At 43.8% G+C, this 17,523-nt stretch overlaps 1 protein-coding gene and 1 non-coding gene across 8 annotated transcripts in view; both read right to left on the bottom strand.

Moving 5' to 3' along the window:
* The window catches only part of ASH1L (ASH1 like histone lysine methyltransferase), a 227,669-nt gene that overhangs the window by 11,963 nt on the left and 198,183 nt on the right, over window positions 1-17,523 (bottom strand). For all 7 annotated transcript variants that reach the window (XM_063604700.1, XM_063604699.1, XM_063604702.1 and 4 more), the window contains 8 exons: window positions 13,079-13,187; window positions 10,366-10,530; window positions 10,097-10,191; window positions 7,277-7,434; window positions 5,497-5,649; window positions 2,323-2,377; window positions 2,108-2,240; window positions 447-695 (listed from right to left, as the gene is read on the bottom strand). In XM_063604700.1, the coding sequence (XP_063460770.1) occupies window positions 447-695; window positions 2,108-2,240; window positions 2,323-2,377; window positions 5,497-5,649; window positions 7,277-7,434; window positions 10,097-10,191; window positions 10,366-10,530; window positions 13,079-13,187 (1,117 nt within the window). The remainder of the gene's footprint in view (window positions 1-446; window positions 696-2,107; window positions 2,241-2,322; window positions 2,378-5,496; window positions 5,650-7,276; window positions 7,435-10,096; window positions 10,192-10,365; window positions 10,531-13,078; window positions 13,188-17,523) is intronic.
* Window positions 11,490-11,596, bottom strand: LOC112438281 (U6 spliceosomal RNA). Its single transcript, XR_003026737.1, has one exon. It is a non-coding gene; the product is annotated as a U6 spliceosomal RNA (small nuclear RNA).

Genomic DNA, 17,523 nt, shown 5'->3' with positions numbered 1-17,523 from the left:
GCAACATGGTGACACCCCATCTCTACAAAAAGTACAAAAAATTAGCCGGGCATGGTGGCACGTGGCACATGCCTATAATCCCAGCTACTCGAGAGGCTGAGGTGGGAGGATTGCTTGAGCCTGGGAGGCAGAGGTTGCAGAGAGCTGAGATCGTGCCACTACACTCCAGTGTGGATGACAGAGCAAGATCCTATCTTATAAACAAAACAAAACAAAAAAACAAGAAGAGAGGAGAGAAGGAAAGAAAAAGAAGGGAAGGATAAAGTGAAAGAAAGATAAAAGGAGAAAGGCAATATAGTAAACACAGAAACCTAACAGAAACCAAGGCTAAGTTACAGTTCATAAACAGTCTTTCAAGCCAATCCAAAAGAGGCATGGGCTTCTTCTTTGAATATGGTCACCGTGTTCATCAGGACCAAGCTTCTGCTTCATTTCCTGACCCTCACCATGCACTTGTCACACTGGATCATGAGACCTTCATCCTTGTAGAGGCCACAGATACAGCGAATAACATCGTCGTCCTTCTCATGCCCATTCTCCTTTTCAGAGACTGAGGTCTCACTGCTGTCTGCCTCACTTGCTGTCTCTCCCACAATCTCATCAATCTGGGCTGATGCCTCATGCCGGGCATTGTAATAGGCCTTTCGTAGACGGCAAACATCTCTCCCAACTGGGGATTTACGCCCATAGTACTTCTGAAGAAAGCAAATAAAGAAATCATGTTTGGTTCTCTCAATGTGGCTTAACAATTTACCTGAAGAGGTAGCATGACTTTCTTTACCCTCCCATTTTGGTTAACAGATTTTCAATAGTATCAAATATATGGCCAGACAGTTGGTAACAACTTAAACTGAACTAAAATGAATTCAAGTTAGAATCTGCATGTTATTTTTCCATTTGCTCAACTGATCTGTCATTCAATTCCTGTCACGGGCCTTCTTGTCCACAGATCAAATACACAGAGATCATGAAATATGAATTAATATCACAAGCATAATGTACTGTAGAAGTTCAACATACATCTTTGTCTTGTGGATATCTGTGACAGATCTACAGGTGTTGAATCTATGTGGAAGCTGGGTTTCAGTAGGAAGAATGTTACAATTTAAGATTGCTCTAATTCTTCTCCTGCTTGTCTATTTTTCTTTCTCATTTTGTCTTTCAACTTCTATTATTCCTTTATCTAGTAGGCTCTTTTGTCTTCCAAACACCTCTCCAAGGCATGCCAAAATTACTGAATAATTTCCTCTCTTCTATGCACCATACAATAGTCCATCCTGTCCTTTAAATCAGTTCAAGGCCACTTTCTCTCCAATGAGCTTCAGCTATTCCATAATCTATCACTGTGATACTCCTCAATTCCATCCTCAAGATATATTACTGGCCAGGAGCCGTGGCTCACGCCTGTAATCCCAACACTCTGGGAGGCCAAGGCAGGCAGATCACCTGAGGTCAGGAGTTCAAGACCAGCCTGGCCAACATGGTGAAACCCTGTCTCTACTAAAAATACAAAATTAGCCAGGCATGGTGGCAGGCGCCTGTAATCCCAGCTACTCAGGAGGCTGAGGCAGGAGAATCGCTTGAACCCGGGAGGTGGAGGTTGCAGTGAGCTGAGATCACGCTATTGCGCTCCAGCCTGGGTGACAGAGCAAGACTCTGTCTCATTTAAAAAAAAAAAAAAATATATATATATATATATATATATATATATACACACACACACACACATATAAACATTTACCTATGCATATTTCTATATATTTCACATGTACTTATTTTCTTGAGGAAAGAAACTACAGATATCAGTTAAATGTATTAAAATATCTATATAATGCAGTCATAAAGGTTTAATACTAAATTAGTTTTTTACAAAAATTTTTTTTTGGGGGGGAATGATTTAACCTTCCATTCTAGTCCTATCAATGTCTTCATAGATAGCCTTCTATAATATTTAGTATACTGTAACACATACCCCAAGGATACTCAAAAATGACTGGCTTTTCCAACCAGAAATATGGCTGATAGAGGAGGGTAAAAATCTTAAACTTCTAGACTAATTCTCTTCAGAACAAACTTGTGAAATCTGTTTGAAGTCAGTGAAAAATACCTCAGCATTCCGAAAGACTTTGAGCATGTCAGCATCAAAAGCTTCCACTGTCTTATAGTAACCAGTGAGGATCTGCTTCTCTATGGTGATAAGATCTAGGGGATCAGAGATCTTCTCATAATAATCAGCATTCCTGGAACACAAAGCCAGGGTGTCAATCTGGCATACTTAGCACTTTTTAAAAACTCAGATGATTCCCACAAATGTGAACCTACTTTTTCTTTGGGGGAAGGTTCAAAAGTGGAGCTGCCAGTGCTTGCCGGGAAGAATCTGCAAAAGAATGTGAGGTTTAGTAGAAAGATTCCACCATACAAGGGAGGCAAGCATCTCCTAACTGGAAGAGTAGAATCCCTCAAATTAAAAGTGAGAGAAAAACCAAGTCTTTTTTTTTTTTTTTTTTTTGAGACAGAGTCTCACTCTTGTCGCCCAGGCTGGTGTGCAATGGCATGATCTCAGCTCACTGCAACCTCCACCTCCTGAGTTCAAGCGATTCTCCTGCCTCAGCCTCCCGAGTAGCTGGGACTACAGGTGTGTACCACCACGCCAAGCTACTTTTTTTTTTTTTTTTTGAGACAAGAGTTTCGCTCTGTTGCCCAGGCTGGAGTGCAGTGGCGTGATCTTCGCTCACTGCAAGCTCCACCTCCCGGGTTCATGCCATTCTCCTGCCTCAGCCTCCCGAGTAGCTGGGACTACAGGTGCCCGCCACCATGCCCGGCTAATTTTTTGTATTTTTAGTAGAGACGAGGTTTCACCGTGTTAGCCAGGCTGGTCTCGATCTCCTGACCTCGTGATCTGCCCGCCTCAGCCTCCCAAAGTGCTGGGATTACAGGCGTGAGCCACCGTGTCCGGCCAATTTTTGTACTTTTAATAGAGACAGGGTTTCACCATGTTGGCCAGGATAGTCTCGAACTCCTGACCCTCAGGTGATTCACCTGCCTCGGCCTCCCAAAGTGCTGGGATTACAGGCATGAGCCACTGCGCCTGGCCAAAAATCCAAGTCTTTTTAAGGCCTGTGAAAAATCCACTTTTTCAGATATGTAGATAAAGGCAGGGATCAAATGACAATTCTAAGATTGTCTAGGATATGAAAGATATAGTTGCATCTGCTTGAAAGGTAGCACAATGTTAGTTGGGTAATGAGAAGAACTTCCTATGAAGAATGAGAGATGGGAACTTATTGAGGGTAATCTGCTTAGGGCAAATTACTGCTCAACAAATCTTATAATAGCAAAAAGAATATCTTATCCAAAAAGTGCTTTCTAGTTCTCATTAACTGCCCTTAATTAATAGTAATTTGTTTGGCTGGGAATGGGTGCGGTGGCTCACACCTGTAATCCCAGCACTTTGAGAGGTCAAGGCGGGCAGATCATGAGGTCAGGAGATCAAGACCATCCTGGCTAACATGGGGAAACTCCATCTCTGCTAGAAATAAAAAAATTAGCCGGGCGTGGTGGCATGCACCTGTAGTCCCAGCTACTCGGCAGGCTGAGGCAGGAGAGTTGCTTGAACTCGGGAGGCGGAGGTTGCAGTGAACAGAGATTGTGCCACTGTACTCCAGCCTGGGCGACAGAACAGGACTCCGTCCTAAAAAAAAAAAAAAAAAAAGAAAAAGAAAAAGAAAAAAAAAAGACCAGGCGTGATGGCACATGCCTATAATCCCAGCACTTTGGGAGGCTGAGGTGGGCAGATCACGAGGTCAAGAGATTGAGACCATCCTGGCCAACATGGTGAAACCCTGTCTCTACTAAAAACACACACACACAAAAAATTAGCTGGCCGTGGTGGCACACGCCTGCAATCCCAGCTACTTGGGAGGCTGAGGCAGGAGAATTGCTTGAACCTGGGAGGCAGAGGTTGCAGTGAGCCGAGATTGTGCCACTGCACTCCAGCCTGGGCAACAGAATGAGACTCTGTCTCAAAAAAAAAAAAAAAAAATTAGTTTGGCGGGGCACAGTGGCTCACGCCTGTAATCCCAGCACTTTGGGAGGCTGAGGTGGGCAGAGAACTTGAGGTCAGGAGTTTGAAAACGGCTTGGCTAACATGTTGAAACCCCGTCTCACTACCAAAAAATACAAAATTTAGCTGGGCATAGTGGCGCACACCTGGAGTCCCAGCTACTCAGGAGGCTGAGGTGGGAGAATCATCTGAACCCTTGAGGCGGAGGATGTGGTGAGCCAAGATTGCACCACTGAACTCCAACCTGGGCGACAGACTGAGACCCTGTCTAAAACAATAAAAATAAAGGCCGGGCATGCTGGCTCACGCCTGTAATCCCATCACTTTGGGAGGCCGAGGCAGGTGGATCACAAGGTCAGGAGTTCAAGACCAGCCTGGCCAATATGGTGAAACACTGTCTCTACTAAAAAATACAAAACTTAGGCAGGTGTGGTGGTGTGCGCCTGTAGTCCCAGCTACTCAAGAAGGCTGAGGCAGGAGAATCGCTGGAACCCAGGAGGTGGAGGTTGCAGTGAGCCGAGATCATGCCACTGCACTCCAGCCTGCGTGACAGAGTGAGACTTTGTCTCAAAAAAAAAAAAAGTAAAATAAAATAAATAAATAAATAAATAAATTACTATTACTCTGTTGGGTATGGATCCAATTAAATTCCAGATATTGAATAATTTAGTACTGTACTGTGAATATTTTCTGTAATTGATTTTTCCTGTAACAGTTACTCTGTATTATGAAAATGGAATTTACGGTGAGGGGCCACTTCTCATTTGCTACCATACTTAATTTCTGGCAATTTCACTAGCAGAGTAAAAGAGCCTGTGTTTCATGCTCAGAATGCAGTGACATGGTAGACATACTTACTGCAGTTTCATGTTCGGTGAGATGAGCCTACTTGAGAATGCAAGACAGACATGGTGGCTCATGCTTATAATCCCAGAACTTTGGGAGGTCAAGGCAGAAGGATCGCTTGAGGCCAGGAGTTCAAGACCAGCCTGGGCAACATAGCAAGACCTCCATCTCAAAAAAAAAAAAAAAAAAAAAAAAAAAAAAAGACAGAATGCAGAGAGTGTGATTTATTTTGGGAATGTAAATGGAATAGGTGCCTCAAAATTCAAAACTTTACATCTTACATCTTAGGGCAGTTTGGTCCCCATTTTTCTCTTTATATCCTTAGGTTAAGAAAACTGCAAAAAGCCACTATAATATCAAAGATAATCAGGAGACAGAAAAAGAAATGAAAAAGAAAAGAAATGCCCATGAGCAGTAGCTCATACCTGTAATCCCAGCACTTTGGGAGGCCTAGACAGAAGGATCACTTGAGCCCAGGAGTCTGAGACTAGCCTGGGCAATATAGCAAGACCCTATCTCTATTTATTTAAAAAAAAAAAGAAAAAGAAAAAGAAAAAAAGAACGAATTTGAAGGTGGTTATAGTCACCTTTATAAGAGATGATACCATCACAAATTTCTTTGAAGATCTGGGCTAGGCGGGCTGCCCGAGCCACTTCAATATTTTCCTCTGCAGCTGCCAACCGTCTTGTTCGAACAGATCGAGCTGTCTGCAGGGCAGAGAACTGGGTCATGAAGACATCTGGAAAAATAAAGTGAAAATTAAGTTACAGGAAACAAGGAGCTCTACATGTCTTTCTCTTTCCCAATGGATTCCTTCCATTTGCTCTATTTTCCCCTGAAGTGATTAGGTAGATTAGTGGGCACAGAGTTCTTTCTATCTTCTGTAATGAAACATCAGGAAACACTGGAATTTGCTGGAGACAAAATGCTGCAAGAGGGACCTTAGCTTAGTGCTCAAATGCAATACAGTATAGCAGTTGTAAGTCTGGGCTTCAAAATGAATCTATCAGCATCTGAATTCTGGCGTCACTGCTTATTAGTTGTGTGATCTTGGGCAAGTTATTTAACCCATGGGTCAGCTTCTCAAACATAAAATGAGAACAATGGTAGTACTTCCCTCATAAGGAAATAATGCAGGTTAAATGAGATAATGCTTTTAATGTGTTTAGCTCAGTGCCTGACATGTAAGCACTCTGTAAATGATATCTGTTATTATTAGAAGAAGTAAACTAGTTAGGATATAAGTTCAAAGAATTTATGCCAATCAAATCATTGACAGGATGTAAGATTCTGGGCAAATGTTTAAATCTATCTAGTTAGCATTCAGCATATCCCTCACACATCACACAGAATTGCTTCTACCTTTTGAGGGGAAGAAGGAAAGGATTAAAAAAAAGAGCATGATCTTTTGAACACTCTGTTTTCAGTTAGAAAGGATGCTTGGACATGCTAGTTCCTCTGCTTTCAGTCTCTTCTAGATAATATCTGAACTCAGGAGTGCTGTTATATTATTAATGCATGAAGGTTACAAAAAGGAAATCTGATGGTTTGTGAGTACAGTGCTAATCTGAATGTGAGAAAAAAAGGTCTTCAAACTGATAATGACCCATCCCCCACTGAATCTGAATGTGAGAAATGACCCGTCCCCAGCTGAATCTGAATGTGAGATAAAAAGGTCTTCAAACTGATAATGACCCGTCCACCCACTGATAATTACCCGTCCCCCACCCCAATTTCCCCAGTGGATTTGGTATCACTATTTACTCTGTCTGCAAGTTATTTTCAAGGTAGGAAGTAACAAAGAGGGCCCACTATCTATCTGATACCTAATGACTATTTCAGACTATAGGTCATGTTTGAAAGGCTGTAGAAGGAGGTTTCTTTCTATTCCCTAAAGAGAGGAAAGCTGAAGAACTGGGATGGATAGGTTATTACTGACTGATGTGTACATATTTGGATCATAACTTTTTTGGTCAATACTAAAAGGAGTTGTTAAATAGATTATCTGCTGGAAAGCAACTAAAATAAATTAATAGAAATTCGGCTGAGTGTGGTGGCTTACGCCTGTAATCCCAACACCTTGGGAGGCCAAGGCAGGCGAATCACCTTGATTCCAAGGCAGGAGGTCAGGAGTTCGAGACCAGCCTGGCCAACATGGCAAAACCCCCTCTCTACTAAAAATACAAAAATCAGCCGGGCATGGTGGCGGGTGCCTGTAATCCCAGCTACTCAGGAGGCTGAGGCAGGATAATTGCTTGAACCCAGGAGGCAGAGGTTGCAGTGAGCCTAGATCATGCCATTGCACTCCAGTCTGGGCAACAAGAGTGAAACTGTCTCAAAAAAAAGAAATGTTTCAAATGCCTTACCAGACTTGATATTCCCATCATCTCGGCAGATCCCATTCCAACGGGTATATAATGATGCTGAGTGAATATTATCACTGGTGTGCTTTACTTCCTCCTGTTTTTGACGAATCTTCTCCCAGTTTCGGACCAAGAATACATGATGCTTTAACACAAAGTTCCTGCAAGGAAGGAAAAAAAATCTTCCTTTATTCATTAATTAAATAAGCATGTATTACATGTCTACTCTATGGAAGCCATTGTTAGATGATATACGTGAATTGAGCTGTTGTAAAGAGAATTATATGGGCAAAGCATTACTCAATTTTGTATCTTCAATTTTTTTACATTACATAAAACACATAATATTTACATATTAAATATTAAAGGCTGCAAAAATGCTGGCAAGTGAAACAGCCTGACCAGAAGGCAGAGATTTATTTGTACAAATTCTAAATATAGTTGTCAAGATGAAGTAGGGTCTCAGGATCAGCTATAACAAGGAGAACTGGACTGGCAAATGAAGGCAAAGACACGTAAGATGGATACGCACTGGGCAAACTATGTTAGGTGCAGTGCTGCCATATGGTTCCCTAAACTTACTACTTTTTTTTTGAGTCGACGTCTCCCTCTGTTGCCTAGGCTGGAGTACAGTGGCATGATCTCAGCTCATTGCAACCTCTGCTTCCCAGGTTCAAGCGATTCTCTCAGCCTCCTGAATAGCTGGGGTTATAGGTGCCTGCCACCACGCCCAGCTAATTTTTGTATTTTTAGTAGAGACGGGGTTTCCCCATGTTGGCCAGGCTGGTCTTGAACTCCTGACATCAGGTGATCCACCCGCCTCGGCCTCCCAAAGTGCTGGGATTACAGTGGTGGCGTGAGCCACCGTGCCTGGCCCTGGTTCCCTAAACTTAAATGAATTATGTGTATCTTGACTGATCCTATACAATTTTGATGATTCCATTATTTAATTTCCACAACAGGACATATGTAAATAGATGTGATCTTGGATAAATCTCAAGGTATGTGTCTCACTTCTCACTTAAATGAAGATTAGACTAATTTTCTAGTTCCTGCACATTGGAATCCCCTGGGAGACTTTAAAAACTACTGATACCTGGGTTCTACCTCTGCAAATTCTCATTTAAGTGGTCTAGGGTGTGGCCTGGGCCTTGGGAGTTTTTCAAAGTTCCCCATGCTAATAGGCAGCCAAAGTAGAGAACCACTGGACTGGTTTTTCCGAAACTTAAAATTTCTACAACTCAAAGGGAAATAGAATGAAAGGGGCTAAAATTACACAATGGTTATAAATAAATATAAACTTTCAACAAATAGGACATACTCACTTGTTTGCTTCTGAAAGGGACAATTCTTATCTGAATACAGGGAACAGCAGAAATTACCACTAAAGATCCTTTCTATTGCTCTGTTAATATGTCAACAAAGCAGGTATTCTGTTTTATTTTTTTTGCTTTTTGTTTTTTTTTTTGTTTTTTGAGACGGAGTTTTGCTCTCGCTGCCCAGGCTAGAGTGCAATGGCGTGATCTTGGTTCACTGCAACCTCCACCTCCTGGGTTCAAGCAATTCTCCTGCCTCAGCCTCCTGAGTAGCTGAGATTACAGGCATGCACCACCATGCCTGGCTAATTTTGTATTTTTAGTAGAGACAGGGTTTCTCCATGTTGGCCAGGCTGGCCTCAAACTCCCGACCTCAGGTGATCCGCCTGCCTTGGCCTCCCAAAGTGGTGGGATTACAGGTGTGAGCCACTGCGCCCTGCCAAAGCAGGTATTCTTAATTTTTTCTCTACTGTGGACTCCTTTGACAGTCTGATGAAGCCTATGGAACCATTCTCTGAACAATTATTTTTAAATTACTTCAAAAAATTTAAATTATTGGCCAGGCGTGGAGGCTCACGCCTGTAATCCCAGCACTTGGGGAGGCTGAGGCAGGTGGATCACAAGGTCAGGAGATCGAGACCATCCTGGCTAACATGGTGAAACCCTGTCTCTACTAAAAAATATAAAAAAATTAGCCAGGCGTGGTGGCACGTGCCTGTAGTCCCAGCTACTCGGGAGGCTGAGGCAGGAGAATGGTGTGAACCCAGGAGGCGGAGCTTGCAGTGAGCCGAGATCGCACCACTGCACTACTGCACTCCAGCCTGGGCGACACAGCGAGACTCCGTCTCAAAAAAAACAAAAACAAAAACAAAAAAACAAGGTCTTTCCATGTTGCCGAAGATGGTCTTGAATTCCTGGGCTCAAGTAATTTTCCTGCCTCAGCCTCCTGAGTAGATGGGTCTACAGGGATATGTGGAAATGTTATTTCATTTAGAAATCAGGGAACATAAGATGGTTTGGTGTGCTGGCTCGTATCTGTAATCCCAATGCCTTGGGAGATCGGGGCAGGAGGATAGCTTGAGCCCAGGAGTTTAGGACCAACCTGGGCAACATAGTGAGACCTTGTCTCTACAAAAAATTAAAAAAAAAAAAAATTAGCCAGGTATGGTGGCACGTGCCTGCAGCCCCAGCTACTTGGGAGGATGATGCAGGGGGATCACTTAAGCCCAGGAGTTGAGCCAGGCCTCTGTATTCCAGCCTGGGTGACAGAGTAAGATCCCAGCTCTACACACACACACACACACACACACACACACACAAAAGGGTAAGACTAAAAAAAAAAAAAAAAAAAAATTGTATTTCTTCCATCCAGGTTCACAGATCCCCTGAACCCTTTGGCTTAAGACAAAAGAAAGTGGATCAACAATATAGAAGTTTCATAATTTTTTACACAGATAAGCAATCATGTAACTTACAAAGAACATGGATAAGGATATTTCCTTTTTACCTTTCACGATTGGACATTGGCTTCATCTGTAATTGGGGGGTCAATCTAGTTGGGGTGTTGATATTTTCACTGGGTTCCTCAGAGAGATGGCCTCTCTGAAAAAGAGATGGATCAGATTAGAGATTTAAAAAAATATCAGTCAGAAATAATCTCCAAGAATATTAAAACCACTCTTAAGATGCCACCCTCTGGTAATTCCCTTATTCCAGCAATTGCCTCAAAGCATCTCATGAACAGCTTTTGGGGAAAGTCATTAGATAATTATTCACCCTTTTCTTCAGCTTGTGCTTAGACTTTCTCTTCTCTTTTGACCGTCCAGATTTTTTGTGTGTGGCCATGGGCTGGCTGTTTTTGCTGCTGGTGAGTCCATTCACACGCTGACTCTTGCCTCCGATGATTCCTCGACATTTCTCAAAGCCACACTTACAAAGTTGCTTTGAAGGGAGAGAATAATTTTTTTATTTTTATTTTTTTAAGGCAGGGTCTTTCCTGTCACTCAGGCTGAAGTACAATAGTATGATGATGGCTCACTGCAGTCTCAACCTCCTGGGCTCAACTGATCCTCCTATCTCAGCCTCCCCAGTAGCTGACATTACAGGTGCGTGCCACTATGCCAGGCTAATTTTTGTATTTTGTGTAGAGACAGGGTTTCGCCATGTTGACCAGGCTGGTCTCGAACTCCAGGGCTCAAGCAACTCTCCCACCTTGGCCTCCCAAAGTGCTGGGATTACAGGTGTGAGCCACTGTGACCAGCTGAGAATAATTTTTTTTTAGCTTGCAGTCTCATTTACTAGCTTAAAGAGGATTCCTGAGCATTTGGACACACATTAAGTATCAATCAAGAAATTTGCATATAGGTGAAAACAACTGATTGAGAGTATAAATAGAAATGGGTTTCCACTGGAATAGAAATGATGGATTAAATTTTAGGAAAACTTCTTCCCCAGAAAAGTTAACTGAGTGGAGACCAAAAATCACAGGGCAATCTCTTTCTTCAAGTAATTGGGCACTATGTATCTCAGACAGGTGGAATACAGAGTAAAAAACTGTCCTCTCCTATATACTTCTTTAAAAAAAAATTTTTAAAAGGCCAGGCATGGTGGCTCATGCCTGTAATCCAGCACTTTGGGAGGCCAAGGCGGGCGGATCACAAGGTCAGCAGATCGAGACCATCCTGGCTAACATGGTAAAACCCTGTCTCTACTAAAAAAAATACAAAAAATTAGCTGGGCGTGGTGACAGGCGCCTGTAGTCCCAGCTACTCGGTAGGCTGAGGCAGGAGAATGGCGTGAACCTGGGAGGCGGAGCTTGCAGCAAGCCGAGATCACGCCACTGCACTCTAGCCTGGGCGACAGAGTGAGACTCCGCCTCAAAACAAATTAATAAAAAAAAACAAAACATGAAATGCTTCAGTAATCTGTTTGTCATCCTTGCATAGGGGCCATGCTAATCTTCTCTGTATCATTCCAATTTTAGTATATATGCTGTCAAAGCAAGCACTTAATTAAAAAATTTGGCTGGGCATGGTGGCTCAGGTCTGTAATCCCAGCACTGTGGGAGGCTGAGGTGGGAGGATCACTTAAGTCCAGGAGTCTGTGACCAGCCCTGACAAAAGAGGGAGACCCCATCTCTACAAAAAATTAAAAAAAAAATTAGCGACGCACAGTGGTACACGCCTGCGGTCCCAGCTACTCAGAAGGTTATGGTGGGAAGATTGCTTAAGCCCAGGAGATTAAGGCTGCAGTGAGCCATGATCACATCACTGCATTCTAGTGTGGGCCACAGAACGAGATCCTGTCTTAATAACAAAAAATTTTAAACATTTTAGAGAAGGGGTCCCGTTCTGTGGCCCAGGTTGGCCTTGAACTACTGGGCTCAAGTGATCCTCCTGTCTCAGCCTCTTGAGTATCTGGGACTGTAGGTAGGTATGCACTACTGTGCCCAGGCTCCCATGTACTTCTTTTCTCCCTTTTTTCTTTTTTTGAGCTGAAGTCTCGCTCTGTCGCCCAGGATGGAGTGCATTGGCGTGATCTCTGCAACCTCCACCTCCTGGGTTCAAGCGATTCTCCTGCCTCAGCCTCCTGAGTAGCTGGGACTACAAGCATGCACCACCATGCCCAGCTGATTTTTGTATTTTTAGTAGAGACAGGGTTTCACCATATTGGTCAGGCTAATCTCGAACTCCCGACCTTGTGATCTGCCTGCCTTGGCCTCCCAAAGTGCCGGGATTACAGGCGCGAGCCACCATGCCCAGCCTTTTTCTTTTTTTGTGTTTGAGACAGGGTCTTGCTCTGTTCCACAGGCTGCAGTGCATTGGCGTGGTCCTGGCTTACTGCAACCTCCACCTCCTGGGCTCAAGCAATCTTCCCACCTCAGCCTCCCAAGTAGCTGGGACCACAGGCACATGCGACCACACTTGGCTAGTTTTTGCATTTTTTTGGTAGAGACAGGGTTGCACCATGTTACCCAGGCGGGTCTTGAACTCCCAGACTACAAGTAATCCGCTTGCCTCAACCTCACAAAGTGCTGGGATTACAGGAATAAGCCATTGCGCCTGACCTCCCATATACTTTTTTTTTTTTTGAGACAGAGTCAGTCTTGCTTTGTCGCCCAGGCTGGAGCACAGTGGTGCAATCTCGGCTCAACGTAACGCAACCTCCGCCTCCAAGGTTGAAGCAATTCTCCTGCCTTAGCCTCCAATAAACTGGGATTACAGGTGCGCGCCACCACATCCAGCTAATCTTTGTATTTTTGATAGACAGGGTTTTGTCATGTTGGCCAGGCTGGTCTTGAAATTCTGAGCTCAAGTGATCTGCCCACATCAGCCTCACAAAGTGCTGGGATTAAAGGTGTGAACCACTGTGTCCAGCCTCCCACATACTTCTTAATGGCTCCAAGTCAATCATGTTTACAGAAAGCTCATGTTATTACAGCATTGTAAGGTATAAAGTTCAATCTCCCTCTAGGATTTATTATTCTTACCTGTTTTTCCACATTGAAGGAATGAAAGTTATAATCATAAGTGAGTTCAGTCCCAGCTGGCATGTCTTTAAGAGCATAGAGTCCAATCCGGTATACTCCATTAACAGACCTGTAAAGAGAGAAAACAGAGTTATAAAGGCTGGAAATTTTTTTTTTTTTTTTTGAGACGGAGTCTCCCTCTGTTGCCTAGGCTGGAGTGCAGTGGTGCGATCTCGGCTCACCGCAACCTCCGCTTCCCGGATTCAAGCGATTCTCCTGCCTCAGCCTCCTGAGTAGCTGGGACTACAGGTGTAAGCCACCACGCCTGGCTAATTTTTGTATTTTTAGTAGAGATGGGGTTTCACCATGTTGGCCAGGCTGGTCTTGAACTCCTGACCTCAGGTGATCTGCCTGCCTCGGCCTCCCAAGTGCTAGGATTATAGGTATGAGCCACCACGCCTGGCCTCCACTTTTAATCTCTTTTCTATCCTTGGCAGCCTGTATAATACTGCCAGAGTAAGAATCCTAAATAATTTTTCTTGAAAACATGTTCTATGTTGTCAATTAGGCTTCAACTTTTCCTGCTTGGTATTCAAAGTCCTAAAATATGGCTTGCCTGTATTCCCCGCACTTTGGGAGGTTGAGGTGGGAGGATCACCTGAGGCCAAGAGTTCAAGACCAGACCAGGCGCGGTAGCTCACGCCTGTAATCCCAGCACTTTGGAAATCCGAGGCAGGTGGATCACCTGAGGTCGGGAGTTTGAGACCCGCGCGGCCAACAGGGCAAAACCGTCTCTACTAAAAATATAAAAATTAGCCAGGCGAGGCCACATGCAGTGGCTCACACCTGTAATCCCAGCATTTTGGGAGGCCGAGGAGGGCAGATCATGAGGTCAGGAGTTCAAGACCAGCCAGGCCAACATAGTGAAACCCCGTCTCTACTAAAAATACAAAAATTAAGGCCGGGTACAGTGGCTCACACCTGTAATATCAGCACTTTGGGAGGCTGAGGCAGGCAGATCACGAAGTCAGGAGTTCGAGACCAGCCTGACCAATATGGTGAAACCCCATCTCTACTAAAAACACAAAAATTAGCCGGGCATGGTGGTGTGCACCTGTAATCCCAGCTACTCGGGAGGTTGAGGCAGGAGAATAGCTTGAACCTGGGAGGCGGAGGTTGCAGTGAGTCAAGATTGCACCACTGCACTCCAGCCTGGGTGACAGAGTGAGACTCCATCTCACAAAAAAAAAAAAAAAAAAAAAAAAATTACCCAGGCATGGTGGCATGTGCCTATACTCCCAGCTACTCGGGAGGCTGAGGCAGGAGAATCGCTTGAACCCGGGAGGCGGAGGTTGCGGTGAGCCAAGATCCCGCCACTGCACTCTAGCCTAGCCTGGGCAACAGGACGAGACTCCATCTCAAAAAACAAACAAACAAAAACTAGACAGGTGTGGTGGCGCATGTCTGCAATCCCAGCTACTTGGGAGGCTGAGGCAGGAGAATGACTTGAACCCCTGAGGCAGAGGTTGCAGTGAGCTGAGATCATGCCACTGCATTCCAGCCTAGGCAACAGAGCGAGACTCCGTCTCAAAAAAAAAAAAAAAAAAAGGCTTAGTTCACTTATTAAATGAGTTAAAATTACTTTTTATGGCTTACCTATACAAATCTTCCAGTTCTACCAATCTCTATCACATGAGTGCCTCTCTTGTTCTATTATATGTAAGGTAATGATCATTTAGGATTTTAGGTGTTTTTTTGTTTATTGTTTTTGAGACGTAGTCTTGCTCTGTCCCCAGGCTGGAGTGCAGTGGCAGAATCTCGGCTCACTGCAACCTCCAACTCCCGGGTTCAAGAGATTCTCCTACCTCAGCTTCCTGAGTAGCTGGGATATAGGCACGTGCCACCACGCCCAGCTACTTTTTCATATTTTTAGTAGAGACAGGGTTTCATCATGTTGGCCAGTACGGTCTCAATCTCCTGAGCTCGTGATCCGCCCGCCTTGGCCTCCCAAAGTGCTGAGATTACAGGCATGAGCCACCGTGCTTGACTGTGTTTTAGGTGTTCAGGAGTTTGTGACTCGCCTGGGCAACATAGTGAGACCTTATCTTAATATATTAAAAAAAAAAAAAAAAGAATATAGTCATTATCATTATAGCTAACATTTACTGAATGCTTTTTATAATATTTTATATTAACTTATTTCATCCTAACAATTATATAAAAATATGTAATATTATTAGTTATTATAACCCTCATACTACAAATAAGGCAACTGAGGCACAAAGGGAGCCACTTGCCCAAAGTTACACAGCTGATAACTTAGGGAATCAAGTTTCAAATTGACATTGTGGCTTCAAAATCTTAACTACCATGCCATACTGATAACAAGTTATATCATTAATTCTCAAAACAATCCTATAGAAAAAACCCCAATCCTGTAAGATAGGCATTATGATATCTATTTTATATATGAAGTATATACGCCTCAGAGTTTGTTTAGTTATATAGCAATTAAGTGGCATTCAAACCCAGGGGATTAAAACCCAGGCTGTTTGACCCAGCCTTTTTCTTCTTGTTTCCTTACCAATGTGGAACACATTAAGGGTTAGCTTAGATACTGCCCTATTACATGTAACCTTGCCTAAAATTTTTAATTTTTAGTATTTTTTCCATCCTGAATTCAGAAAGCATTTAAAAATTTTTATTTATTTATTTTTTGAAATGGAGTTTTGCTCTTGTTGCCCAGGCTGGAGTGTAATGGCGGGAACTTGGCTCACTGCAACCTCCGCCTCCTGGGTTCAAGCAATTCTCCTGCCTCAGCCTCCCAAGTAGCTGGGATTACAGGCTCATGCCACCACGCCTGGCTAATTTTGTATTTTTAGTACAGACGGGATTTCTCCATGTTGGTCAGGCTGGTCTCGAACTCCTGACCTCTCGTGATCCGCCTGCCTTGGCCTCCCAAAATGCTGGGATTATAGGCGTGAGCCACCGCGCCTGGCTAACTTTTTATTTTTAAACAGTATCTCACTCTTGTATAGGCTGGAGTACAGTGGCGCAATCTCAGCTCCCTGCAACCTCTGCCTCCTGGGCTGAAGCAATCCTCCCACGTCGCCACCACGACTAGCTAATTTTTGTATTTTTAGTAAAGACAGGGTTTAGCCATGTTGCCCAGGCTGGTCTCAAACTCCTCAGCTCAGGTGATCTGCTCGCCTCGGCCTCCCAAAGTGCTGCGATTACAGGCATGACCCACGGAGCCTGGCTGCAGAAAGCATTTTAAATGTATACCAGGAGTTGGCAAACTGCTCCACAGGCCACTGCTCCCATCTTTGTGAATAGTTTTATAGGTGCAAAGCCAACAAGTTTGCTGATATATACTGTAACTTTTCTTTTTTTTTGAGACAGAGTCTTGATCTGTCACCTACCCTCATGCCTGTAATCCCAGCACTTTGGGAGGCCTAGGTGGGCAGATCACTTGAGGCCAGGAGTTCGAGACCAGCCTGGACAACATGGCGAAACACTGTCTCTACTAAAAATATAAAAATTAGCCGGGTGTAGGGACACATGCCTTTAGTTACAGCTACTCAGGAGGCTGAGGCACGAGAATCGCTTGAACCCAGGAGGCGGAAGTTGTGGTGAGCCAAAATGGTGCCACTGCATTCCAGCCTGGGCGACAGAGCAAGACTCTGTCTCAAAAAAACAAAAACAAAAAACCAAAAAAAGGTATCTTCTGGCCGGGTGTTGTGGCTCATACCTGTAATCCCAGCACTTTGGGAGCCTGAGCAATGAGGATCGCTTGAGCCCAAGAGTTTGAGACCAGCCTGGGCAACATGGCAAAACTCCATCCCTATCAAAAAATACAAAAATTAGCCGGGCAGGGTGGCATGCACCTGTGGTCCCAGCTACTTGGGAAGCTGAGGTTGCAGTGAGTCAAGATCGTCCCACTGTACTTCAACCCTGGTGACAGAGTGAGACCTTGTCTCCAAAAGAAGGGGAGAAAAAGATATCTTCTAGTTGACATTCTTGCACAAGTCTAGCACAAACACTAATTTCCGCTGGGGACATACTTAGGATTAGAGTTGCTGGTTTACCGGTTATGTTTAGCTTTGGTAGGTTGTGCCATTTTTTGAAAGTGGTTATACCAATTTACATTTCTACCAGCAAATCTAAGAGCATTTATGCTGCTCTACCCTTGCCAATACTGTCAGTCTTTAATTTTTTACATTTTGGAGGGTATGTAGTGGTTTTCCAATTTAGTTTAATATTTCCCCTAATAACTGTATCTAACATATTAAGCGCTGTTGTATATTTATTGACCACTTTGATATTCTTTTTTAAAGTACCTATTCTTTTACCTATTTTAAAAACTGGCTTGTCAGGCCCGGCATGGTGGCTCACACTTGCAATCCCAACACTTTGGAAGGCTGAAGCGGGCTGACTTCTTGAGCCCAGGAGTTCAAGACCAGCCT

This window comes from Pan paniscus, chromosome 1 (assembly GCF_029289425.2).
Source record: "Pan paniscus chromosome 1, NHGRI_mPanPan1-v2.0_pri, whole genome shotgun sequence".
NCBI lineage: Eukaryota > Metazoa > Chordata > Mammalia > Primates > Hominidae > Pan > Pan paniscus.
This window is presented reverse-complemented; position numbering and strand designations above follow the sequence as displayed.